The sequence below is a fragment of the Monodon monoceros genome, unplaced genomic scaffold, assembly GCF_005190385.1.
Source record: "Monodon monoceros isolate NGI ecotype Baffin Bay Population unplaced genomic scaffold, NGI_Narwhal_1 Super_Scaffold_12, whole genome shotgun sequence".
In the NCBI taxonomy this organism is placed as follows: domain Eukaryota; kingdom Metazoa; phylum Chordata; class Mammalia; order Artiodactyla; family Monodontidae; genus Monodon; species Monodon monoceros.
In genome coordinates, this window is record NW_021703768.1 from 160,765,927 (window position 1) to 160,793,180 (window position 27,254).

The 27,254-nt window shown below is 48.1% G+C and overlaps 1 protein-coding gene and 1 pseudogene across 1 annotated transcript in view; one reads left to right on the plus strand and one right to left on the minus strand.

The window, feature by feature from the left end:
* The first annotated feature begins 338 nt into the window (after positions 1-338).
* On the plus strand, positions 339-4,955 carry LOC114892206 (annotated as a pseudogene).
* A 678-nt stretch (positions 4,956-5,633) lies between these two features.
* Positions 5,634-27,254, minus strand: part of C3 (complement C3) — a 35,068-nt gene continuing 13,447 nt past the window's right edge. The window contains exons 20-41 of the mRNA XM_029215802.1: positions 23,002-23,144; positions 22,697-22,909; positions 21,241-21,307; positions 21,058-21,144; positions 20,134-20,337; positions 19,545-19,620; positions 19,114-19,273; positions 18,005-18,103; positions 15,274-15,430; positions 13,642-13,805; positions 12,454-12,612; positions 12,246-12,305; positions 12,032-12,122; positions 11,859-11,910; positions 9,597-9,684; positions 9,392-9,478; positions 7,371-7,476; positions 6,884-6,973; positions 6,630-6,713; positions 6,130-6,213; positions 5,906-6,041; positions 5,634-5,823 (exon numbers count right to left, since the gene is read on the minus strand). Coding sequence (XP_029071635.1) covers positions 5,682-5,823; positions 5,906-6,041; positions 6,130-6,213; positions 6,630-6,713; positions 6,884-6,973; positions 7,371-7,476; positions 9,392-9,478; positions 9,597-9,684; positions 11,859-11,910; positions 12,032-12,122; positions 12,246-12,305; positions 12,454-12,612; positions 13,642-13,805; positions 15,274-15,430; positions 18,005-18,103; positions 19,114-19,273; positions 19,545-19,620; positions 20,134-20,337; positions 21,058-21,144; positions 21,241-21,307; positions 22,697-22,909; positions 23,002-23,144 — 2,549 coding nt within the window. The 3' untranslated portion in view covers positions 5,634-5,681. The remainder of the gene's footprint in view (positions 5,824-5,905; positions 6,042-6,129; positions 6,214-6,629; positions 6,714-6,883; positions 6,974-7,370; positions 7,477-9,391; positions 9,479-9,596; positions 9,685-11,858; positions 11,911-12,031; positions 12,123-12,245; positions 12,306-12,453; positions 12,613-13,641; positions 13,806-15,273; positions 15,431-18,004; positions 18,104-19,113; positions 19,274-19,544; positions 19,621-20,133; positions 20,338-21,057; positions 21,145-21,240; positions 21,308-22,696; positions 22,910-23,001; positions 23,145-27,254) is intronic.

A 27,254-nucleotide genomic window follows, 5' to 3' on the forward strand; every position in this document is an offset into this window, starting at 1 on the left:
ACCCAACGCAGCCAAAAATAAATAAATAAAATAAATTAATTAAAAAGAAAAGACGGACAGCCCATGACGTGAACTATAGAGTTTGTGGACAAATTTATATTGGGTGCTTAGTGGCATAATGCCCGCAGACTCCTGAGAGGGTCCCAAAGTTCTTAGAGCCCCACTTGGGCTTTTGAATGAGAGAGGTGCAAAGTTGTTGTCAAAGAATACCATAAATAATGGCCCTTGTACGGTCCAGTGGTTAGGACTCCACACTTCCATTGCAGGAGGTACAGGTTCGCTCCCTGGTCGGGAACTAAGATCCGGAACGGTGCGTGTCCCGCGACCAAAAAAAAAGAATGGCCCTTATGGATAAGCACAAAGTCAAGCGACAGCGATTGGACAGAATCTGTGAAGGTATCCTCCCCTAGATCATGAATGGGCCCCTTGCACGCCCCCACGGCCCCGTGGTGCTGCTCCATGGCCGAGACTGCACAGTGGAGATGCCCATCCTGAAGGACCTGGCCACCGTGGCCTTCTGTGACGCACAGTCCCCTCAGGAGATCCACGAGAAGGTTTTAAACGAGGCTGTCTGTGCCACGATGTACCACATCATCACCCTCACCGGGGAGGACCTGAAGGAGTTCGAGGCCCCGAGGGTGATGGTGCGGATAGGCAGCAGCTTCGACCACGCGGACGGCAAGGCTGTGGGCGAGCTCGGGATCGCCTCGTGCTAACATCCCATGGCGGCCGTGGAAGAGACAGACGACTCCACCATCTGCCACATCCTCAATCTGTCCCGGGGGAACCCATGGCTGTACCAGGCACTGCGGAAAGCCCGTGGGTACAGAGCGTCGAGCTGATCCGGGAGGTTGCCTCAGGGGCAGCCTGCTTCCGTGGGGAGATGCTGGGCCTCATGTGCTCTGTCGCACGGGGCAGATGGTTTGGATTCAGCATCATATTTTATTTGTTTCCAGTTGTTCCAGCACTATTTATTGAAATGATATTCCTTTCCCCATTGAATAGCTCTAGTGTCTTTTTTTTTAAACATTTTTATTGGGGTATAATTGCTTTACAATGGTGTGTTAGTTTCTGTTTTATAACAAAGTGAATCAGTTATACATATACATATGTTCCCATATCTCTTCCCTCTTGCGTCTCCCTCTCTCCCTCAGCATCATATTTTATGACCCCTACTTGCAGGATGGGATCGAGCCATCCCTGGGTGTGCAGAGGATCTACACCCTACAGGACTTACTGTATCAGAGAGACTGCATCTCCTTGCACTGTAGTCTCAACGGATATAACCGCCACCTCATCATTGATTTCACTATAAACCAGATGAGACAAGGGGCATTCCTAGTGAATGCCACCCGCGGAGGACTGGTGGACGAGAAAGTCTTAGCCTAAGTCCTCAAGGAAAGCAGGATACGCGGGGGTGGCCCTCCAGGTGCACCAATCGGAGCCTTTAGGCTTTGCTCAGGGTCCCTTGAAAGATGCACCACATCTCATTTGTACACCTCACACGGCCTGGTATAGTGAGCAGAGACCAGCTAGGCAATCACATGTGGCATGCCAGAAAGCTTAAGAAACTGTGTGAACTAGGAATTCTTGGTCATGACAGCACCCTGGTCCGTAATAGATGAGCGAGCAATTCATCCAGAGTTCGATGGTGCCACCTACAGACGCCCGCCAGGCATCATGGGCGTGGCTCCGGGAGGACTTCCTGCAGCCTTGGAAGGGATCATGCCCCGGGGCATCCTGGGGACCCACAACCTCCCCACGGTGGCACACCCTTCCCAAGCTCCCTCTCCCAACCAGCCCACGAAAACATGGGGACAGCCCAGAACACCCCAACAAGCAATGGCAGAGAGTGAGGAAAGGTAATCATTTGGATACAACTGGCACCAAGAGAAAAACAGATGAACCAAGAGAAAAGGAACTTGACAGTCTTTTAAACTGATTCTGGACATTTGCATCATGGATGGTGTTAAAACCACAAGAGGGCTAGCGACAGGGGCAAACTGAAGATGTCATCTGCTTACAGAAGCACGGAAAAAGACTGGACGTGATTTAGTAACGACCAACTTCTGTTATCGTGAGTTAAGTTTTTCATCTGTGCATCCAATCACAAAGAGTAAATAGATCTTGGGACTTCCCTGGTGGTCCAGTGTTTAAGATTCCACACTCCCAATGCAGGGGGCCCAGGTTCGATCCCTGGGCAGGGAACTCGATCCCACATGCCGAAACTGAGACCTGGCACAGCCAAATAAATTTTAAAAAATACTTGAAAAAATGACATTGCCAATTTCTTTAAAAAAATAAAAAAGAATAAATAGATCTTTTTCCTTTATCCGTCTCTTGGGCACAGCAGGTCCTGAACCCCTTGCTCTAGAATGTTGCATCAAGAGTCCCAAACATCTTAACATTGTAAATCAACTATACTTCAATTGAAAACAAACAAAAAATTAAAAAAAAATTAAAAATCCAAAAACCGGGCTTCCGTGGTGGCTCAGTGGTTAAGAATCTTGCTACCAATGCAGGGGACATGGGTTCCCCTGTCCCCCGCCCCCCCCCCGGAAGATCCCACATGCCGCGGAGCAACTAAGCCCGTGCGCCACTACTGAGCCTGCTCTCTAGAGCCCGCGAACCACAACTACTGAGGTCCCTTCGCCTAGAGCCTGTGCTCCTCAACAAAGAGAAGCCGCCGCATTGAGCAGCCCACGCACCGCAACAAAGAGTAGCCCCCTCTCGCGGCAACTAGAGAAAGTCTACGCTCAGCAACAAAGACCCAACGTAGCCAAAAAAAAAAAAAAAAAGTTTAAAAATAAAAACAAAACCAAAACCGAAAACCCAACAACAAAAAAGAGTTCCAAACATCAAAATAAAAAATAGTAAGAGGAAATCACCATCCTGACTCTAGTTCCTTCAGTCCACGGGGGCTGGCTACCTTTTTTGCTAATAGGAAGGTTAAATTACTACAAAATGGGGAGAAAACTGTTTGTGTTAGACAACCACGAGCATAGGATCAAAGGCAGTACAGGCTTCTGTACCGAGAAGCCTCACCCATCTGAACTGCATACAGAGCGGGCAAGTTGGTTGTGAGTTCAGTAATGCCTTCTGATGACGCAAAAAAAAAAAAAAAAGTATTAAGTTTCACAAGCTGTTTATAATCAAAAATATTTTCTCAGTTTCATATCCTCAGCTATTTTATTGAGTGGCAAGTCTTGAACTGAAAGTGTTCAAGAAGAAGAATGTTGCATTATGTCTCAGGAAACATTTTATGGTAACCTGTCAGATTGTCTATGAACAAACGCACTTTTTTAGACATTGATAAAGTCTTCTTTTCTTCATGAGATATTTTATATAAGAATACTTCAGGTGTGTTATTAGATGTGACTGATTTTAACAAATTCTATTAGATTTATATCATCTAGTTACATGTTGTATTCATAGCCTTTTGTGAATCATCGCCTTTTTGGTTAAAAGATGGCCTATTTTGAGCCTTTGGATAGGGACATTCCGTTTTCCTTTTCAAGTTTTTTAAAAAATAAATTTATTTATTTAACTTATTTTTGTATGTGCTGGGTCTTCCTTGCTGCGCGTGGGCTTTCTCTAAGTTGCGGCGAGCGGGGTCTACTCTGTTGCAGTGCGCGGGCTTCTCATTGCGGTGGCTTCTCTTGTTGCGGAACACGGGCTCTAGGCGCGTGGGCTTCAGTAGTTGTGGCTCGCGGGCTCTAGAGCGCAGTCTCAGTAGTTGTGGCGCACGGGCTTAGTTGCTCCGCGCGGCATGTGGGATCTTCCTGGACTGGGGCTCGAAACCATGTCCCCTGCTGTGGCAGGTGGATTCTTAACCACTGCGCCACCAGGGAAGTCCTGACATTCCTGTTTTGTGACCAAAAAACCTTCAAAACTGTCCCAAACAGAAAAATAATGGCTATCAGAAATATGTTTTATTTTAGTGTGTTACCATTACTGTATTTGCTTATTGTAAAGGTGGACATTTAGTGTTCAGTGCAGTTTTCAATAAAAAGTAAATATATTTCAAAAAAAAAAAACAACCTTCTGAGAAACATTTAGCCTGGTATTTGACCAAACAACTGGTCACCATAGCCTAACAAAATTGACACATAAACTGAACCATCCTTCAATCTAAGTGACTTTGCTGGTTGGCCCCGTTGCAGGCAGGCTTCCCTGGTCACCCTGATCTCCTTCCCTTTTTGGATACCCTCACTGTCTGAAATCAACTCCATGCTGTCTTTAGAATGTAAGGTCCTGTCTGTGCTGTTCACAGCCCAGAAACATAGATGCTAAAAAGAAAGTAAAAAACAAAACAAAAACATCCCACACATTAAAGAAACAGAGCAAGAAACAAAAAATTGCACATAAAGGAGGGCAGGGGGGCCTGGCAGATGTCAGCTGTGACACCTAGTGAGTAATGAGGATCTCTGTGTCTCCCCTTGATGGGGGTGTCCGGCAACTGGAGGCTGGAGGGAGTGGGGGTAGGCTGTGAGTCAATTTCCCCAACATTCCTGAAGTTGGGAGGTGGGGTTTCCAGGACCCAGGGTCTTAGGGGAAGGGGGCTATGCAGGCGTGACTTCCAGGTTCAGGGGGGTTTTCCTGTGATGGCCTTACCGAGTCGGAGCCTGGATTCCACCCTCAACGGTCCTCAAGGGACCACAGGTGGAGTTAGAAGAGGCACTTGGGGCCCCTTGGCAGCCAGTGGCCTCACTCAGCTGCGGCTGCTGCCCCACCATGTGTTTCTCGTGAGGCTGTGGCCACAACAGCCTCTGCACTCCTTCTTCAACCGCTGAGATACGAGTCACATCTCTGGCTTGGTCCCTCAGGGCTCCAGCTGGAAACATCACCCTGCCTGACCTTTACCACTCCCTGCAGGCCCAGCTGCCTCACACAATCTTACCAGTCTGTTCGGGCCCACCTACAAAGTGTTGACCTGGAGGGTGGGGCGAGTCTAGACGGTGCAAGTGGGATGCGTGAGACGGGAAATGGAGTGAAAGTGAGCCGCGGATGAGAGCAAATGGGATGAAGATGAGGACAGGTGAGGATGGCAGGTAAGGACGCAGGTGAGCATGAAGGTGAGAAGGCAGAGGAGGACTGGAGAGTTCTGATGCTGGTGAACACATAGAGAAAGACGCAGGGGAAGGTGCAAGTGAGAAGGCAGTATAGGTAAGCATGTTTGTAAAGATACAGGTAAGTTTACAGGTAAAGATGGAGGTGGGGGAAGCAGGTGAAGACGCAGAAAATACAGGCAAGTGTGCAGGTTGAGCGTGCAGGTGAGAGAGCAGGTAAAGATTCAGATGAGATCCTGGTAAGAGTTCAGGTGAGAATGCAATAAAGAGGCAGGTAAGGAAGGTGGTGAGAACTCAGGTGAAGGGGCAGTGAGCTGCTGGTGAGGACGCAAATGAAAATTCAGGTACGGATGGAGCTGAGGTGCAGCTGAGATTCAGGGGAAGATGCAGGTGCACTTCCGGCTGGGTGCAGGTGAGGCAGGCACATGCGCCGTAGGTGAGGAAGCCTGCAAACTTGCAGGTGAACTACAGGAAGTTCCTGTAGGATGGAGCTGAGCTGCAAGTGAGGCAGCGGGGGATCACAGCTGCCTCTCCCCCTCTCAAAGAGCTCCAGACTTTGGGAGACTTGTGAAATAGAACTGGAGCTTTATTGGGTGGACAATCGTGGTGGGATCAGTTGGGGCAGCCAAAGACCACCATGTTTTCGGTGAAGTTGGCCAGGTCCTGGCACAGTTTCTGGTTCTCCTCGTCTTGGCATTCATCCGCTTCAGGCCACAGCTCCACCCAGGTGTCCTTCCCGATGATGTAGCTGATGCTGGGGGAAGAGAGACAGGTCAGGAGGGGGAGGGGAAGGGCGGGGGGAGGTGGGCACGCACAGGCGCAGGGCGGGCACTCACTTGGGTTTCTCTCCCCACAGGTCAGAGGAGACGCCCCACACGAGGTAGTGGGCCCCCTCCTTCAGTTTGAGGGCTTCTCTGCACTTGATGTGACTGATGAACCTACGCTCCTGTTGAACTTGCACCTCATCGGAGCCTGGAGGGGAGGGAGAGGGAAGCTGAGCTGGGGGGAGGGACGGACACGGGGGAGGGGGAGGCAGAAAGACAGCAGACGCAGGGCTAACCTGATTTGATGATCTGCTCGATGACCATGATGTAATCGTCAAAGTCATCCGACAGCTCCTTCCTGAGAAGTCTGGTCTTGTACACTGTGGGCGGGGGAAAGAAGACAGCGTGGGTCCTGGGCAGGGTTGTCTGTGGGGCGCCGTCACCCAGCTCCTCCCAATCCGATACGGGCAGGACCACAGCCAGGCAGGCTCAAGCCCCCTGCCCGCCCCCCACCGCAGTTAACATACCCAGCCACACTCACAGCCATGCACACAATCACAGCCGTCCACAACGACAGTCACAGGCACAACGACAGCTGCTCCTGTCCACGGACAAACACCTCTCTCACACACGCCCACATACCATCCCCCTCATGACCACGGTTCCCCGTGCAATCAGAGCCCCTCACAACACATCACACACACAACCACAGCCACACGTAGCAATGACCACACGCGCCATCACACCTCCGCTCACACACAACCACGCATGCGCGCGCCGCCCCCGCCAGACTCACCATAGTCCACGCCCGGCTCGCAGGCCCTGTCCAGCCGGTCCTCCAGGGTGACCTCGTCCTCCGTGTGGTGCATGAAGCAGTTCTCTGTGGGGTGGGTGGATGGGTGGGTGGGCGGGGGACAAGGTCTAAGTCCCGCTTCTCGTTCAGGGCCTACCACCCACGAGTATGCCCAGCCCTCCTGGGTCACCGCCCCCACCCCGTGGAATCAGGGGTCCAGTGGGCGTGGCCACCCCTCCTGGCGCCTGCGCACCCACCCTCAGCACAGCGGCATGTATCTTTGTGGCAGAGTTTGTCCAGCATCCCGTCCTCCTTCTCCGGGTGGTAGAACCGGGTGCAAACTTCATCTGTGGGCAGACGAGATGGCGAGGGCTAGGGCCTCCACCCCAGAGACCACAGCTGGGGGGGCTCAGTTTCCCAACTCCAGTCCATCAGACCTGCTGAGGCCAGGTCCCCAACCCTGGGACCCTCAGACCCCTAACTCCCATATCCCCAGGACTACCAGACTCCTAGCTCCTGGATTCCCGGGACCCGCCAGACTCCTAGATCCTTGGGACCCCCAGACTCCTAGCTCCTGGATTCCCAGGACCCTCCCAGACTCTTAACTCCTAGATCCCTGGGAACCGCAGACTCCTAACCCCTGGATTCCCGGGACCCCCAGACTCTTAACTCCTGCATTCCTGGGACCCCTAGACTCCTAATTCCCAGATCCCTGGGACCCCAGGCCCTAGGACAGCTGCTCACCCAGGTTGTAATAAGAGTACACCTTGACTGCCCCAGGCTGTATGAGCCCCATGTTAAAGTACTGGTGAACTTTGAAGGATAGACAGTCCTCCAGGCTGTGTGAGACCTGGAAAGAAGGAGGAGGTTGGTCAAGGGGGTGACATGGGAGGAAGTCCAGCATGGGGCCTGGAGGTTGGAGCAGTGGTGGAGAAACTGAGGGATCAAGGAAGGATATGGGTGGGCAAGATGGGGGGGGAGTAGGAATCTTTGCCAAAAAATTAATGAGCAGTTCATCAAATCCATTTTTTTTTCTCCACGGCTCATGGCTAGTTTACACTTCTCAGCATGTTTTCAGTTCCATGTGGCCATGTGATTGAGTTCTGGCCAAGGACTGCTATCTATATCCTTAAAAACATTCCATGGTTAACAAGACTGCAATAGACATTTGAAAGTTGCTAAAAGATTAGATCTTAAAAGTTCTTAACATACACACACACACACACACACACACACACACTTTATAACTATGTGAGGGGATGGATGTAACTAACCTTACTGTGGTAATTATTTCCCAATATATACACATATCAAATCATTACATTGTACATCTTAAACCTACGCAATGTTATATGTCAATTAAATCTCAATAAAGTTGCAATAAATAAAGAGAAAGGAAGAAAGAAAAAAGAAAGGGAAGAAGGGAGAGATGAAGGAAGGAAACAGATATACATATATATGTACATATACATAGGCATCATGTATATTTGGAGGAAAATGCTAACAATTAGTGAATTTGGGTAAAGGTTATATGGAACTTCTTCACTGTGCTCTGAAATTTGTCTGTAAGGTTGAAATTATATAAAAAAATTTAAGATACAAAAATTAAAATACAAAAAAGAAAACCATTAAAAAACCCATCTCAAAAAAAAAAAAAAAGAAAAGAAAAAACCCATCTCATGCACAACCCCGTTTTCTTCTAGAAAGGATGGATCCAGCAGAGGAGTCCAGAATCCTAGGGATTACAGAACCGCAAGATGGAAGGTACGTGGATCCCTGCGTGACCACATGGAGCAGAAGCCCCCTTCCTTACCTCCTGTACCAGCTGGACTCTACACGAGTGGGACATACAAGTCTCTTGTGTTGAGACCCCCATATTCTTAGGGGTTTTATTATAGTAGCTAGTGTTGCTTATGCTGACTAACATGGGGTGAGGGTACAGGGAGTTAGCAGGGAAGATATGCGGATACGAGAAGGGGAAGAAATAAGCAGGAAAGAGAAGGAATTATGTTCAAGATAAAGACAGCAAGAGAAGGCTAGATGGAGAGAAAATAAGAGAAGAGAGAAATGCTAGGGGGTGGGAGCAAGGGAAGTCCTTTTTCTCCACCGAGCACTTTTTTTTTTAAACCAAGGTGGTTTTTTTCAATGGTTGTTCAAGACTCTGATGAGAAGAGGCTGGAGGGAGCAAGTGAAAAATGAGGTTGGAACATGAGTGGTCAGAAGGTGAGTTGCAGGCTTCCCTGGTGGCGCAGTGGTTAGGAATCCGCCTGCCAATGCAGAGGACACAGGTTTGATCCCTGGTCTGGGAAGATCCCACATGCCGCCGAGCAACTAAGCCCGTGCGCCACAACTACTGAGCCTGCGCTCTAGAGCCCACGAGCCACAACTACTGAGCCCGTGCACCACAACCACTGAAGCCCGTGCGCCTAGAGCCCGTGCTCCGCAACGAGAGAAGCCACCACCATGAGAAGCCTGCGCACCAAAACGAAGAGTAGCCCCTGCTCACCGCAACTAGAGAAAGCCCGCGTGCAGCAATGAAGACCCAACGCAGTCAAAAATAAATAAATAAGATAAATAAATTAAAAAAAAAAAAAGCTGAGATGCTTCTAGAAGGTGGGTTGACCTTGTTTTACATGCCCTTTCCTCCCACACCAGCATCCCAGACCCTGTCTCCCCTAGGCTGGGGCTGGCCTGACCTGGAGACAAGGCCAATGGAGAAGCAAAGGCCAGCCAGGTAGGGGTCAAGATCCCAATGGAAGCCTTACCTTGTCCAGGTAGATGATGAGGGTGTTCTTTGTGGAGTCTTTGTTCAGCTCATACTTAGAGATGTATCTGTCGACACCAGTGCTCAGCTGGGGAAGGGTGAGGCTTGTGAAAATCCCTCCTGCATCCCCTTCCCTCCCTCCAGCTCCTTCCAGACCCTGGGCTCCTTCCCATGGATCCCAGCCCCCGAGCCCAAGACCTTCATACCAGTTTGAGGTCATCAATATCAGGAGAGAAGCCCGTCATCATGGAAACATCCAGGATTGACATAGTGGCATCCTGGTCTCCCAGGTACCTGGATGGGGCAGGGGGAGAGGGGTTGGGCCCTAAGGTGGGGTCACTGCCTGAACAGGGGGGTCATATCAGGGACTGAGGCCTCTAGTTCCCACAGAACAGCACAGAGTGAGGCTCGATTTTAGCAAACATTTCCCCCAAGGGGAATACAGGAAATGGAGCGTAATGATCAAGGTGATTAATTGCTCAGGTTCTGAAGCCCAACTGCCTGGGTACAAATCCCAGCTCTTTGTAACATTTGATGAGTTACTTAACCTCTCCCTGCCTTAGTTCTAGAGAATGAAGATATAAGAATATGGGCATGTCTCACTTTGCATGATCCCGTTACCATGGTCTAGTTCAATGGCACCAGTCCCTCAGCACCATGGTTCAGATTTCAGTACCACGGTATATTCATCGTGAGTAATGACATAAAGTACAAATCTTGTTGCTAGCTCTTCACTCCACCAATCACTTCATAAATAACAGATGCACCTCACAACTAGTGACCAATCACATCCCTTCTTTCAGAGTCTCTTGGGTCACTGAGCATCCATTATTCAGTTCACACACAGACAGCAAGGAGTGAGTCGTGTCACTCCTTTCTCTCACAGTGGAAAAAACCTGTGTGACATTTTACAAAAATGGATCATTGAAAGAGGGAATTGGCCAACAAAGATGAAAGCACATCCATGAAATGAAGAGTGATAACACTGGAAGTAAACTTTGAGTAAAACATAAATGGAGTTAGAGAAAAAATAGCAGACCACGGGGAGGTTGACTCTGCTGCCATCTGCAAGACTAGCTACGTGGCCAGAGGAACTTAGTGTGGCAAACTGATCAACATAAATGAGGAAAGTGGTTGTGACAAAAAGGATGTGGAGGTCCCAGAGGAAGGGACGCCAGCAAAAACCATCACATTAAAGGGTCTCTTGGATATCTGATGACATTGAAAGCTCAAAGAATGAAATATTGGAAGTTGACCCAAACTTAGAAGAGAACGTGACAATTCACTATGGCACGAAAAGATGCTTGCTTTATCTCATAAGTTAGACAAAGAGAAAAAAGGAGACACTGTCCCAACCACAGTGCTTTGGATAAGTGTTTTACAAAGGGGGGAAAAAGGAACCCAACCAATTGTTGTCTCAGTGTTCTAATGTTTTAAATTACAGTGTACTCAACAAATACTCATCTTACTATACTTTCGTTTCTCCAGACCTTTAAAACTGGCAGTGTGAGAGTTTTTGATGTTGTGACTAAAATTTTTAAAGGTCATGGAAAACCATAATTCAAAAAGAGTCATGTACCAAAATGTTCATTGCAGCTCTATTTACAATAGCCAGGACATGGAAGCAACCTAAGTGTCCATCAACAGATGAATGGATAAAGAAGATGTGGCACATATATATAATGGAATATTACTCAGCCATAAAAAGAAATGAAATTGAGTTATTTCTAGTGAGGTGGATGGACCTAGAGTCTGTCATACAGAGTGAAGTAAGTCAGAAAGAGAAAAACAACTACCATATGCTAACACATATATATGGAATCTAAAAAAGAAAAAAGGTCATGAAGAACCTAGGGGCAAGATGGGAATAAAGACACAGACCTACTAGAGAATGGACTTGAGGATACGGGGAGGGGGAAGGGTAAGCTGGGACAAAGTGAGAGAGTGGCATGGACATATATACGCTACCAAACGTAAAATAGATAGCTAGTGGGAAGCAGCCGCATAGCACAGGGAGATCAGCTCGGTGCTTTGTGACCACCTGGAGGGGTGGGATAGGGAGGGTGGGAGGGAGGGAGACGCAAGAGGGAAGAGATATGGGGACATATGTTTACGTATAACTGATTCACTTTGTTATAAAGCAGAAAGTACAGAAACTAACACACCACTGTAAAGCAATTATACTCCAATAAAGATGTTTAAAAAAAAATAAAATAAAGGTCATGGAACAGTTGTAATTTCATGGATGATTAAGATGACTTTGTACAGACTCAGCTTACATTGTCATTGCTAGTCTCACACTGTCATGCAAAGTGAGGACTGCTTGCTGTCTCCTTGTGGGTATTTAGCACAGGACTACATGCACGATACACTCTCAGAAAGCATTAAGCATCACAGTTATTATTTGTAAGAAGTCTTGCTAGAGACAGAGGGATGGCCAAGATGAACCCCAGTGACCCATCTCTTACCTTGTACAGATGTCAAGGATCATGGAGGCTTTGGCGTCCTGAGGCTTCTTGACTAGAAACACAGAAGACAGAAGGATGGGGTAGGGGGTTTCCTGGGTTCTGATCCAAGAGGGAGGGAGACATTAGCATGGGGGTGGTGGAAGGGTGACAGATAGGGTCTGGACTCCTTTTACCTGGTTGGGGGGCTGGACGTATGGAAACCCGGAGGTCAAACTTTTTGCAGGTGACTTTGCCTTTGAGTTTGGCGTGGTACACGGTCACCACCTGGCGAGATGAGAGGGGAGACAAGGTGTCAGCCCACTTGACTTGGGAAGGGGAGGGTGCCTCTGGGGCAGAGGAACCTAGAGAAAGTGGTGGGCCAAGAAGGTGTGGGTTCCCGTTCCTTACCGACAAGGTACCCTGTCCTTTCCCTTGAGCTGTTAATGTGAAATCCTCATTTTCCTTGGTCTGTGGGGAGTGGGGAGAGAGAAGAGACAGCATTGGGAACCAAGCCTTCCCCTGGCTGTGATGGGCATCTGCCCTCCCTCCCGCCTCCTAGCAAACTCTGACTGGCATGGAGGATGAAAGTGATGAGGGTTTGGCCAGGTGGCTATACCTCTTCTGAGCGCAGGAGGCTAGCAGATTCCCAGATGATACGATGCCTGATCAGAGAGCTGCGGCTGGGTAGTTGGATGGACACATCCAGGTTCAGCTCCTTGTGATCAGGGACATCCTTCTGGTACTGGGCCAAGGCTTGGAACACCATGAAAGTGGCCTGTTGCCCATGACAGAGAAAGAGGGTGAATCTGGGCGACTGAGAAAGTGGTTAGAATCTACTGAAGGATGAAGAGACTCAGATCAGACTTGGGGCCCTGAGGCTGTGACCTAGAACCCACCAGAGAGGGTGAGAATACGACTGGGGGTTGCTGGATACCGAGGACATGTCCTAGAACTCTCTGAGTGAGAGAGGTTCAGACCAGAACTTGGAGACACTGGGAACATGTCTAGAACCCACCAGAAAGTATAAACATAAGACTGAAAGTCTAGCCACACTGAGAAGGTGGTCTAGACCCATCCAGAGGAGAGAGTCTGAGACAAGAGTTTAGAGGCACTGAGAATGTGTCTAGAACCCACTCATGAAAAAAAGAATAAAATTGGAATCTGGGAACACTAAGCCTCTGATCTAGAACCCAAAATTGACACCGAGAATGTGATTGAGAGCCCACCAGAAAGAAAAAGGGTTAAACTGGAATCTGAGGTTGCTGGAGTTTGAGGTTACTGAACCCGTGGTCTAGAACTCATTAGGGACTAGAATAACTGAGAACCTGGTCTAAAACTCACAGTAAGATGTGGTAACACTGAGAGCTTGATGGAACTGAGAACATGGCCTAGAGCCCACCAGTGGGAGAGAAAGGCTTGGATAATGGCCTAGAATCATTAAGAACCTGGTCTAGAACCCACCAGTGAGACAGGATAAGATGGGAACGTGGTAGAAATGGGAACATGGTCTAGAACCGACAGGGGGAGAGAGAGGCTCACACCTGAACCTGGGCCCTGAGGACATGATCTAGACACCAGGATGGAAAAGAAGGCTCAGAACACAGCTTGGGGCATCCAGAATGTAGTCTAGAATCCATAGATGGGTTTGCAATTAAAAAAAAAAAGATTTCTCAACTTCATTCCAATCATCCTGGCTCATGGGACAGAAGCACTGCCTCTCTTGGTCTCAGTGTCTTCTCCAGAAAGCTAATGGGAGGCCATAGGAGGTTGGGATGCAGGTGCCTGGGGGTGTGGGGCTACTTGCCTGCGTGGAGCCGTAACCACCTCCGTAGTATCTCTGCTCATTGAGCCAGCGCACAACAGGAGGCACAGAGTCAAAGTCTTTGAGCACCAGCAGAGCCAAGAGGGCGTAGGATGTGGCTTCCACGTTGTAGAGCTTCTGGCCATGCTCCTCCCAGCGGTTCCTTTCTGCAGGGAGAACCCCCACCCCATAATGCTCACTGCTCTGTCCAGCCTGTAAATAGCTCAGAGAAAGCTCAGAAAAAAGACTCATACTAGACCTCTTGGTGTTCAGGTGTCCTGGCCCACATTCAAGGTCCTCAATCTGCTGGCTCCTGCCTCATTCTCTTCCCTCATTAACCTTCACTTCTCCATTTGAATTCTGAACTGCAGCCCCACTGCAGGAGATTCCCTAAACTTGCCATGCTCATTCTTACCTCTGAGCCTTTGCATATTCTGTTCCCTTGACTTGGAGCACCTTTTCTCCATCTACTCCTGGTTAGTTCTTACCCACCCTATACAATTCAGCTTCAATGGCACCCCAAGATTGGGTGAGGCCCTTCTTCCTGCTGTCTCTCAAAGTATCCTGTGCTTCTCCCGTCCCAGCACTATGATGCTCTACAGTAATCTATTAACTCATTTCTTTCTTCAACTGGAGTGTGAGGCCATAATGGCAGGAGCTGTGCTGTATTCACTGTGGTGTCCCAAGTGCCTAAGAAAGTAACAATGGCAGAGACTGTCACTAAGAACAATACCCTCCTCTTCCTGGGTACACAGTTGGACTACATCTCCCAGATGCCTTTGCAGGTAGGTATGGCCACATGACTGAGCTCTGGCCAATGGAATGTGCACGGCAATGATGGGGACCCTTCCATGTCTGGTCCACCTCCATTGCACAGTCTTCCTACTTCCCCTTCAGCTTGGATGGGATGTGTTCTGAGGCCCCAGAGTGGCAGAGCCTGGAAAAGATAGAGGCCTGGATCCCTGCATCACTGTATGGAGGAGAGCTGTTCACCAACAACAAACTTTTGTTGTGTTAAGCCACTTTAGTATATGTTACATTATGTTACTTGAGATACCTTATTATCAGTGAGTGCAAACATGATACAGTGTCATCACTGTGCTGAATTCCCTATGGCATTATCTTATCGGATCTTAATTACCCTTGAGATAATGATATTATTAACAATATTAAAGGCAATGATGCTATCAATGATAGAGCTCTTACAGTATGCTAGACCCTTTTCTACTTGCATTATTCATTTAATCTTTACAACCACCCTATGACATAGGTATCATTTTAAGATGAGGAAACTAAGGTCCAGAGAGGCTAAGCAAGGTCAGACAGTGAGAAAGTGGCAGAGTGGGATTTCAATCTATATCTGTCTGATGTCAGAGCCCATGTTCTTAATGACACCTCACTGCCGTGTCATAGCAAGTGCTCAACACACAACATTCAACATTGTTGAATGAATTGTGCAATGAACCTTCTTGTGTGGCTTACATTGAGAACTTTTCACACCATAGAGTCATCCATCCCAGCTCAGCTTGGAGCTGTCCATCCCAGTGCAGCTTAAAGCCATGCATCCCAGCTCGAGAGGGCCACCCTCACACCCCAGCCATGCATCCCTCTTTACCCCTCCAGGCTGCCCCTCACCTGTGGCTGTGTTCAGAAATTTGTTGACGAGGTCATCATCCAGCTTGCCCAACAGAGCCAGGGCGTAGCCAGCAATGGCCACAGTATATGGCCTTTGCAACTCTATGTAGTGGTCTTCAAGGAAGTCTCCTGCCTTAGTGATGCTGCGCCCCAGGCTCTGTGAGAAAGAGGATTGGGTACTCTGGTCAGGTGGGCGTTGCTGCCACGGAGAACTGGTAAGGATCACATAAGCATCACTTCTTGGGCACCAGGTGGTTTCTGTCCTTGGGACCTATCTGCCTTGCATCTGTCTATTTTCGAGGGTTTCCCAATGTGAGCTGCTTTGTCGCTGAGTACCTACTCTGTGCTGGGGTGGGGGGGGGCGGGGGAGTCTATATACCCTGTGTTGTGCTAGTAAATGTTTAAACAACATTGTTAACAACCAGCTCTCCAGTGGAGGCACGGGATTGGGGGGTGGGTGGGTGGAGGGGTTGCTAGTTTATAGATTGCCAATTACTGTGGTGTAAAAACTTCCACGATGGTCAATTTCAAGCTACTAATGTGATGTCCCTGAACATGCAGTGGGGAAGAGATGCCCCCAAAAGGCACTCGTGAGCTAGTATGAGGCAGATTCAGCACACCAAGGGAACACCTCTTATCCAATCATTATCATCATCACAGCTAGCTCTTACTATGTCCCAGTCATATATCCGCTCGTTTAATCTCATAAATTCCTATGAGACAGGTATTATTTTCATCATTATCCTGCTGTGCAGATAAAAATACTGTGACCCAGAAAGATGGGGATTGGGGGAAGACATGATTTGAAGTGTTTGCTGATTTCCATGGTGTCAATACTATCATGGCTGATTTCAACCTAGCAATGTGGCATCACTGAATGTAGATTTGGGAAAAGATGGGCAGTAACACAACATCATATAATATTTCCACCATACAGATACAATAGACAAAAGTAACCTCAAGAGAATATGATAAAAGGTAGCAAAATATTTAGGAAGTGATACATTTTAAGTGTTTATTACCTGTGTTTTTAGTGTTTAATGTTTGCAGTTTAACTGTAAGTTCATATAATTTAATTTTTAACAATGATTGTCTTTAACAACCAGCTTGCAAAGTCCTGGAAATTTAACAACTGGCTTCCACAAGCTGGGCAGCATCCTGTTGATTTAAACGCCAGCAGTCTGGTTCCACAGCCTATGCCATACTTCATGCTGTGTTGTAGAAGAAACAATCCTTTTGCCTGCCCAGCTATCCCTCCTACATCTGTCCTTGACTGTTGTAAGAATACCTCCTCCCTTTCATTCACATGGCCACAGTGGAAGCAGCCATATTTGCCCACTAAGACCTACTTCCTGGCCTCAGCTGATTGGTCCAGGGGTGAATCCCTGACCCAAGCTGAGCCAATCAGAATCCTTCACTGGGAATCTGAGCTCTAGCCTTGGTCTGACTATTTCGCCAAGGAAGACAGCCATGTTCTGCCAGTCAGGCTGGATGGCAGGGAAAAGTTGAATTATTGGGCAAGAAGGGAATGAAAGACATGTGAGAACATGAAGAACAAAGCATCCTGGCAGAGTCCCTGAGGCTATTTTCATTTTTTTTTTTTTTTGACTTCGCAGGCATGTGGGATCTTAGTTCCCCAACCAGGGATCGGACCTTAACCACTGGACTACCAAGGAAGTCCCTACTTTCATCTTTGAATTCGATAAATTCTTAGATCCCTAAAATAAAATTCCCATCTATTTTTGTACAATCTAGGTCACATGTGTGACATCTAGGACAACTCAGAGAGTCCTTAAAAAAAGCAAAGATTATTACACCCATTTTACAGATGCACACACTGAGGCCCAGCAAGGGGAAGTGCCTGAGAGTCAGGATTTGAGGTCAGTTCTGTCTGACCCCACAGTTCTAGTGCTCTTTTCTGCTATAATTTCTCTCAAATCCTCAAGGTTGGAACCAGGAAGGCCTGGGTCCCTCTTGGGCATAAAAGGTAACAGCCCCCTCCCCTCCACCTCTTTTCTGGGGTTCTGAGGAGGGAGAAGCAGCTGGCTGAAGGGGAGGTCCTGAGGTTCCCCACTAGGGCAACTAAAATTCAAACAACCCACTCTCAAAACCCCAGGGCAAAGCAGATTGAGTGATTACAGATTCTCAGGAGCCTGTCTTTCTAAGCTTCTCTGCTTCAGAACCAAAACTAGAGGAAAAGGGGATAGCAATGAGCCAACATTTTTAATGCTTTTCCTTTTGGGGTCATGGACCCCTTTAAAAATCTCCTGAAAGATCCCTCAGACTAAGGTAATAATCTTGAGGATTCCGCCCCCACTCCCCTTTTAGCTCTGTGTCCTGAGTTTTCTTTAGGGAAGCAGCAAGGATACAGATGTAGGAGTGTTGTGGAAAGCAAGCTGAAGGGGCTTTTGTTGCAATTGGCTACAACTCTCTGACGATGGTAAAGCAGGCAGAAAGGACCCGATCTTTGATTTCTCTGTGCCTCAGTTTTCTCTTCTGTAAACTGGGGATAATAAGAGTAGCCTACCTCTTGGGCTGTTACAAGGATTACAGGACTTAAACTTGTCACACTCTTAGATGAGTTATCTTAGTTAGATACTCTTATGGCTGCTGTGGTGGTTGTTACCGCACTGGGAGGACTGGAAATGGCCCGAAAGCAACACCTCACCTTCCCAGGTGGATGTGTCCTGCGTGGGGGAGAGGAAGAAGGGAGAGAGCGGGGGACACTTACGTTGACCTGTCCCTCGCAAATGTCTTTAGCCTCCTGCAGCGCGATGAGAACAAACGCCGTGAGGGACACGTCTTTCTCCTCGGGATTCTTGAAGCCACCCTAGAGGAGAAGCAGGAAACAAGGATAGGGTCACCAGTGTGTTCCCACACGCCAACCAACCCCCCTGTAGGATCAGCCGGTCAAGGCAGCGCTGGGTCTCTTCCCAGTTTCTCCCCAGGAGGGTCAAGCTCTTTGGTGTTCATTCATTCATTCTGCAAATGTTGCTGATGGTGTGGTTGAGATGTTGGATGAAAACCAGGCTACAGCCCCAGCCCTCATGCAACTCCCCATCTGGTAGGGGAGACAGATAGGAACCAACCAGCTCATCAACAAATATATAATTACAAACTGATGAGTGCTGCACAGGAGAAGTGGATGTGGCATTGAGAAAGGACAGTGGGAGTGTGACTCAGTCACGGAAAAGCGTCCCTGAGGGATGATAGCTGGAACCACAATCTGAACAGTGAGTAGGAGTAAACTCTCAAAGAGGGCAGGTGTTAGCATGCCAGGCAGCAGGAACAGCATGTGCAAAGGCCCTGTGTCTGTATAGAGCAAGGCTCCCAGCAGTACAGGTGGAGTGTGGAAAGAAGGAGGTAAGGCTATGAGGCTGGAAGCCTGAAAGGTCAGGCTAAGGCATCAATTCTCCAACTTAAGCACACCTGGTGGGGGTGGGGGGGGGGGAGGGTGTTAAAACTTAGATTCCTAGGCGTTGCCCCTAAATTTTCTGGTTCAGTGCCTCTGGAGTCCAGCCTGAGAATTTCTGACATTTTGCATTTCTAACAAGTTTGCAGATACTACTGATGCTGCTGGCCTGGGGAGCACACTTTTAGGACCACAGCTCTGAGTTCTGTGTTTAAGAGCAATGGGGAGCCGGGGGAATTTCGTTTTGCACCAGATCCTGCAGGTCTCTGGTTTTTGCAAGGGAGGAATGACGCTTTCAGTTCCCTCATTTCCCTATTCCCACACACAGTGAATTGGGCAGTGGGTGGATGACGGAATCTTCCTCCCGTCCATCCTGTGATGCTCAGGTGCCCTCCTCTCCCAGCCTGCTCCGAATCTCTGCCTCTTACAATCATTTCTTGGTGTATCACGGGCCCATCCTCCTGGAAGACTCCATCAGGCTTCTGCTTCTCTAGGATCAGCCATTTGACGGCCCCACAGAGGACCTGGGAGTCGATGGCGATGAGGTTGGAGGCCAGTGCGAAGACCTTGACCACGAAGGCTGTCAGCCTGGTGGGTGGGTACAGAGCATGAGCCAATTGTCTCTGGGATCCGGAGACTGGCATCCCAGACAACCAATGAGCAGAGAGAGGCAGGGCCTAGCCTGGTTGGCCCAGGTTCCCTTCCCAAATCTCAGGGCCCAGCGTTGCCTGCAGGTTACACAGCGGGCTGGTACCTTGACTCTGGGTGGCGACCCGCCTAGACCACCCCAGGCCGGGATCCAGGCCCTGCTCAGGGAGGTGCAAGGCTGAGGATGGGCCAGCTGATCATGGAGACTCACCAGGTGCTGGGTGGCCGGCTCAGGAAGGCGGCGTAAGCCGAGTTGGGTTGTCTGTAGGCCAGCTGCTGGGTGTACCCTGCAGGGAGGAGAGAAGTGTCACTAGAGGCTGAGTGGAGGGGGTGGCTGGGGTGGGTAGGCCAGGTAGGGGAGGGGCTTAGAAAGAGGATAAAGATTCTGTGAGGGGCGGGACAGGGGTCCAGAGAGGAAAGGTGGGGCTCTGGGCAGGGGGCGGGCGTATAGGAGGGAGGGGAGCTTAAAGCGGAGAGGGACTCAGAGAGGGTGGGAGGATCAGAGAGAAGAAGGGGAAGGAGTTCTCGGAGGAGAGGGGATTCAGAGAGAGGAGGGTTCTCAAAATGGGTTCTCAGGGGCAAGCGGGCCTCAGCGGCGGAGGGAGCTCAGAGAGGGGCTCAGAGAGGGGTGAGGGAGTGCTCTCAGAGGAGGGGCGGGGCCTCGAGATGGGCGGGGTCTCAGGAGTGGAGGGGGCGCAGAGGGGCAGGGTCCAGTGGTGGAGGGGTTTCATAGGAGCGGGTCTCAGAGAGGTGGCGTCTCAGGGGCGGAGAGGGCTCAGAGGGGCGGGTGGGGCGCGCACCCCTCCTGATGAGCTCCAAGGACTCCTGCCGCTTCTCCAGGCCGAACTTCTCCCACTGTTCTGTGTTGTCCAGGTAGTGCACCGCGATGACCGTGGGCGTCATGCTGATCATGTTCTGCTCCCCACAGCCCGAGGGGGTTTGGATGAGGTGCTTCAGCCGCTCCCCGTTGATGGCGTCCTCTGTCAACTGGGCCACTGGGGTCCCTGCAGCCGGGCGTGAGGATGGCACTCAAGTCTGGGGCTGCCCCCAGCATTTCCAGGCTCTGACCAGCCAGGGCCCAAGGGGTCAGGGACAGCTGGGAGCATGTCAGTGATGGAAGTGATGCACGGCTGAGTGGCTAGAGGGGGCTCTGCATTTGTGGGCAGTGGGAGTGGGCTTCTGCTTCACAGGGGAACTCCGGTCCCTGGGTCCTCTGGTTACACCAGTGGTAAAATAATTCCAGGAACAACAACCATGAATACTTTTATCATGCTTAATGCTATTTGCTAGGCTCTGTTCTAACACCATACAGTATCTCATTTAATCCTCCCAACAACCCTTAGATGTCGATACTATTATTTGCCCCATCACAGATGAGGAAACCAAGGGTCTCCTCCCAAAACCTTACAGCTCTCAAGTTGCAACGTGCCTTTCCAGCTCCGTCTTGCCCCTTCTTGCCCCAGTTCTCCATCCGAGGCAATGAAATCCAGAATTTCTTCTCTTGAACTCTACTGCTTCTTTATCAGCAAAAGCTATTTGCTGAACTAAGTACTGCCTGGAGCCTTCTATAAAGCAGATTAAGGAGGGGTTCTAGCTGAAGAGGAGGCGGGAAACACAGTGGTTAAATACTCCTGGGATTAGATGGAACTGGGCTCCCAGCTTAGGAGTCATGGCCCCCCAACACCATCCTGGGTCCCCTGGGGTTGGGGCCAAGGGCATCTCACCTTGCAGGAGGATCTTGGTCTCTGACTCCGTGTCTGGGACTTGGTCACTGAGATCGGCAGCTTTGATTTCCTCTCGCTGCACTCCCTCTGCCGGGTGAATGGGAGACACAGATGGCACCAGCCCCCTCCCACCCCACCCTGCATCACCACCCAGGCCTCACCCCCTCTGCCTCGCTGACTCACTTTGTCCCAGATGTTCTGGATCCAGTGTGCGGACAGCCACAGTTTTGTTGACTCTCATTCCTTCTGGCTGGACAGGGTTAGGGGTAGGGGGAGTCGTGTGAATAAAAGGGCAGACAGACAGACAGTCAGCAGGGCACTGTTCTTGGGATTACTGTAGCATAAGGCATTATGGCCTCCACCTGACCTTAGCTGTATGACTGGAAGTCAGTTACTTAACCTGTCTGTGCCTCAGCTTCCTTCCTTATAAGGAGGTAATATAAACATCTACCTCGGGCTTCCCTGGTGGCGCAGTGGTTGAGAGTCCGCCTGCCAATGCAGGGGACACGGGTTCGTGACCCGGTCCGGGAAGATCCCACATGCCGCGGAGCGGCTGGGCCCGTGAGCCATGGCCGCTGAGCCTGCACGTCCGGAGCCTGTGCTCCGCAAGGGGAGCGGCCACAACAGTGAGAGGCCCGCGTACCACAAAAAACAAAAACAAAAACATCTACCTCATACCCACTGTTGTGCAAATTAACAATAAAATTATAAATTAATAAAGAAATAACAAGACCTTTAGAAATCTTCCCATGTGCCTAGAAGATTGCTTTCCTGGGGTTAATTCATGTAATCTTCACAACAACCCACTGGAGTGGGTACTGCTATTATCAATGCCATTTTAAAGATGGGGGAACTGGGATACAGACAGGTGATGTAACTTGCCCAAGGTCACACAGTGAGTAGAACAGAATTTGGGCTTGAACCTGGTAGTCTGCTCCAGAGTCTGTTTCTAAACCAAATGCCTCTCAATGGGCTAAATAAAATAAAAATCTAAAAATAAAACAAATAATATAAAAGTAAAACAAAAATTTTAAATAAATAAATAAGAATAAAGAAAATGAAAAAATAAATGAAAGAATGTACATAAGTACTAACACAGTGGCTGACACATAAGTGCTCAATTAAAATAGGGGCTATCTTAATTAGAATCAAAGGCCCAATGTGAGCTGTCATGTGTCTACAGATAAACATTTTTATTTTATTTATTTATTTATTTATTTGGCTGCACCGTGCGGCTTACGAGATCTTAGTTCCCTAACCAGGGATCGAACCCGGGGCCACAGCAGTGAAAGCGCTGAGTCCCAATCACTGGACTGCCAGGGAATTCCCACCAAGATTTTTAAAGTCAAAAGAAAACTCCTATGCTGAAAGGTGTTACAAAATGTCATATTTGATATTAAAATATATTTTAATGAAAAAAATATTATTTATCTTTGTTTGAGCTTTTGGGTGCACCCTAAAATTGTGTGCCCAAGGAGAATACCTCACTTGCCTCACCCTAATCCCGGCCCTGCTTCCAAACCTCCAGGACTCCTGAATTTCCTAAGGTTGGCCTGGGTCTCTAACCTGGGTTGACAGCACAGGGAGAACAGGAGCCTTTCCTGAAGGACGAGCGGCAGCAGGTACCCCAAGGACTCACCACGACCTTCAGGGTCTTCTTGACACCATCACTGATGAAGCGGTTGTAGACAGCAGCCTTGACCTCCACCTCATGGAGGCCGACCTTCAGGGGCACAATGACATAAGGCACGGGCACCGAGGACTTGGGTGGGATGATTACAGTCTGCTGGTGGCGCTTCTTGGCAGTTGCCAGGCTACAGAAGGCTGAATTGTAGAGCAATTCCACCCTCACCTGCCGGGGAGAGAGAGTATCAAGTCAGGGGAATGTACCACAGACCCTCTTCTCGAAGCCCCCATCATGCTTCCATTGCACCAGGAGCCCACCTTGAGCTCCTCCGCCTCCCGGTAGTTGTAGAGGACAGCTCGGATCTCCACCTGCTCATTGCGCACAACAGAGTAGGGTAGACGCAGGTCAATGAAGAAATCCTGCATCACCGTGACCTCATAGGGGTCAGCCACACAGATCCCTGCCCGGGTGGAAACAGAACACGAAGTGTCAGGGGTGGGGCAGGGAGTGGGCAAGGTGGACTGGATCCAAGTTCAGGTCCAAGTTCTTGCCCCTACCAATGTCTCAGTGCTTACCTCTGACCACTGGAGCTGTCCCAAGGTCAGCCTGTCTTTGCAGAAGCCCATAGACGAACCATCATTAACGGTGATAACTTACAGATGGTGGTGGTGGCTGGGAGTTGCCATGATTTAATGGTTCCCATTTCCTCTGTAATTTTACTCATAGATAGATGTGTAGGAGGGAAGAAGGCAAGCATAAATGAAGGGTCTATATGTATGATCTCCAAAATGGTAGCCCCAAGTGGTCACTGGGCACTTGAAATGTGGCTAGCTCGAGTGAGAGTGAGAACTGGATTCCTACTTTTATTTCCTTTTAATTAACTTAGATTTAAACTTAAAAAAACCAATGCTCATTGTGAATGTAATAAAAACCACTGAACTGTACACTTTCAAATGGTGACTTTCATGTTATGTCAATTACATCTCAATTTTAAAAAGGATGCTTGATTCAGTGATTGGAAAACTTTTAAAGTTTTTAGTTGAAGTATGTTTAGAACAACTTGGATAGGCCAATCTACCTTTTCAACTGTAAATTTTATGGATCCCAAAATACAGATCAGAGTATTTTCAATGAAAAGCTAACATCCTAATTTAGATGCATTGTCAGTATAAAATACATGGCAGATTTCAAAGGCTTAGTACAAACAAAAATAAAATACATGGGGCTTCCCTGGTGGCACAGTGGTTGAGAGTCCGCCTGCCGATGCAGGGGACACGGGTTCGTGCCCCGGTCCGGGAAGATCCCACATGCCGCGGACTGGCTGGGCCCGTGAGCCATGGCCGCTGAGCCTGAGCGTCCAGAGCCTGTGCTCCGCAGCAGGAGAGGCCACAACGGTGAGAGGCCCACGTACCACAAAAAAAAAAACAAACTTGATTAATAAATTTGAGATATTAATCGGTTATTCTTAAATATTAATAGATTTGCTATTGTAACATGATTACTGTGGTAGTGGTTTTGCAAATTTTTACAAAATGTTGAAATAATATTTTGGATATATTTGGATTAAATAAAGTGTATTATTAAAATTGATTTAATCTACTCCTTTTTTGTGGGGCTACCAGAAAATTTTAAATGACATACGCAGCTTGCTTTATATTTCTAATGGACAGTGCTGATCTACATTGTAAAAATTAATGAAAGGACACCTCAACTAAAATTGGAGAAGGGAAGGCCTGAAGAGGGAGCTCTGATGCCCTACCACTGACTTCAGTTATCCCAAACAGGAAGATGTTATCCCAAACAGGAAGATGTCAACAGATCCCAACAGGAAGAAGCTTCAATTACAGACCCCAACTGGAAGAGATGTTTGCACTCCCAAACAGAAAGTGCAATTAACTTAACTACAGCAGGAGGAAGGAAGATTTTCTTCCTGCCCAGCAACAAGCCCAGCCAATGAAAACACTGCAGCTCAGCCAATGAGAAACTGTCTTACCTGAACTGTTACTTTCCTCCAATGAGGACATTTTTCTCTTGCTGATGACTTGTTTGCCCTACCCTTCATTCTATAAAAACCTTTCATTTTGTACAATTCCTCTGAGTATCTCTCTCCTCGCCAGATAAGATGCTGCCCAGCTCATGAATTGTTTAACAAACCTAATTAGATCTTCAAATTTACTCAGTTGAATTTTGTTAACAACATTGAGCAAAACGATGCTTAAAAACAGTGGTTACTTGTGATACAACAGTTACCAGATTAAATGTAAGCAAAGTGTTGATGCAAGTGAAATTTGTGAAAAATTATCACATTAATAATACTGTTACACCAAGAAATCTATTAAGATTGGAGGGAATTCCCTGGCGGTCCAGTGGTTAGGACTCCCTGCTCTCACTGCCGAGGGCCAATCCCTGACTGGACCAGGGTTCAATCCCTGGCTGGGGAACTAAGATTCCATAAGCCACGCACCACCGCCAAAAAAGAAAAAAAAAAAGATCTGATAATTTTCCGTATTCTTCAATGGCAGAAAAAATAATAATCAGAGGCTTGAACAAAATCCTTATTTCCCAATCTACAGTCATTTACTCATCACCCTCGGGGGGTCTGCTATAGTCACTGGTTTAATTTACCATTTCTTACCTACTATTTACATTTTTAAACTCAAATTTAATTTACTACGGTGCATGAGAACCCAGGTTCTTGTGCTATACACAGGTTACCTCAAGGAAAACAAAATGATTTTGTTAAATACTAGTTAGCTTGTGTTGCCTGCAGAAAGCTAGACCACTCTCTCTTCGTTTAAAAAAGGAGTTAAACAAGAAGTAGAGACAAGGTAAAGACATCCTTGCACTAGACTTAGCTTTTCTCCTTGAATGAGATGGAAGGAAGAATGGAAAGAGAACCAAAAAAGGAATGACTTCTGATACACAATTCCTGTCACTTCAAGGCAGTGAAACAATTATTCTGTGTGATACTGTGACAGTGGCTACAAGTCATGATGTATTTATCCAAACCCATAGAATGTACAACACCAAGAGTGAATCCTAATGTCAACTATGGACTTCAGTTCGTAATAATGTATCAGTATTGGCCCATCCACTATAACAAACGTACCACACTAATGCAAGATGTTAACAATAGGGGAATCTGGGGGAGAGAGGGGTACATGGCACCTCTCTACATATTTTGCTCAATTGTTTCTGAAAACCTAATACATTTTAAAAAAATCTCTTCCTTAAAAAGAAATGAGGGACTTCGCTGGTGGTCCAGTGGTTAAGAATCCGCCTTCCAATGCAGGGGACGTGAGTTCAATCCCTGGTCTGGGAACTAAGATCCTCCATGCCACAGGGCAACTAAGCCCGTGACCCACAACTACTGAGCATGCAAGCCACAACTAGAGAGCCCACGTGCTCTGGAGCCAGTACACCACACCTAGAGAGAAGCCCTCATGCCAAAACGAAGAGCCCGCGCTGCAACTAAGACCCCACGCAGCCAAAAAGTAAATAAATAAATAAATAAATAAATATATATATATATATATTTTTTGCGGTACGCGGGCCTCTCACTGTTGTGGCCTCTCCCTTTGCGGAGCACAGGCTCCGGACGCCCAGGCTCAGTGGCCATGGCCCACAGGCCCAGCCGCTCTGCGGCATGTGGGATCCTCCCAGACCGGGGCACGAACCCGTGTCCCCTGCATCGGCAGGCGGACTCCCAACCACTGTGCCACCAGGGAAGCCCTAAATAAATATTTTTTAAAAAAAGACATGACTACGCCAGAAACTAACACAACACTGTAAATCAACTATACTTCAGTTAAAAAAAAAAAAGAAAGAAAGAAATGACTTCTGATGCCTGCTTTGTGTCATTTAAGGGAGCGTCTATGCATCTCCGAAAGGAATTTACCCTTTGATCCCTAAAGCATGTTCGACTCCAATAATAAAAATAATAGCTCACACTCATTGAACATTTACAATGTGTCAGGTACTATTATCACTATTATAAAATCCCAACACTTTGAATAGGTACTACTTCTATTGTGCCCATTTTACGGATGAGCACAGAGAGGCTGGGTAACTTGACGAAGGCCACACAGCTGCCCAGAGGAGGACCTGCGATTTGGACATAGGCACTTGGGCTTGGGAAGCTCCTTGCTTTTAACCTTACTGACTCTTTAATTCCTAATAGCTCACAAGTCTAAAAATTTCAAGTTCTATTGGTTATCATGCTTCAGTCTTTATTCTGAAGTTTGGATTCCTGAAAGTTTCATTCACTTGTGATCCTGGGCAAGTCACCTTCTTTCCCTGGCTTCAGTGTTCTCAGTTGTAGGAGAATCATAGTACCAACCTTATAGGGTAGTTGTGAGCATTAAATGAGGTAATATGTAGAGAGTTAATGATGTTGAAAAGACATCACAGGCAAGATCTAAAAACCACAGGGATTCTGCCCCCCGCCCCCGGGGACATTTGGTAATATCTGGGGACATTTTGGATGTCACAACTAGGGAGATGGGTTGCTACTGGAATCTAGCAGGTAGAAGCCATGAAGATACCCAACATCTTATATTGCACAGGACAG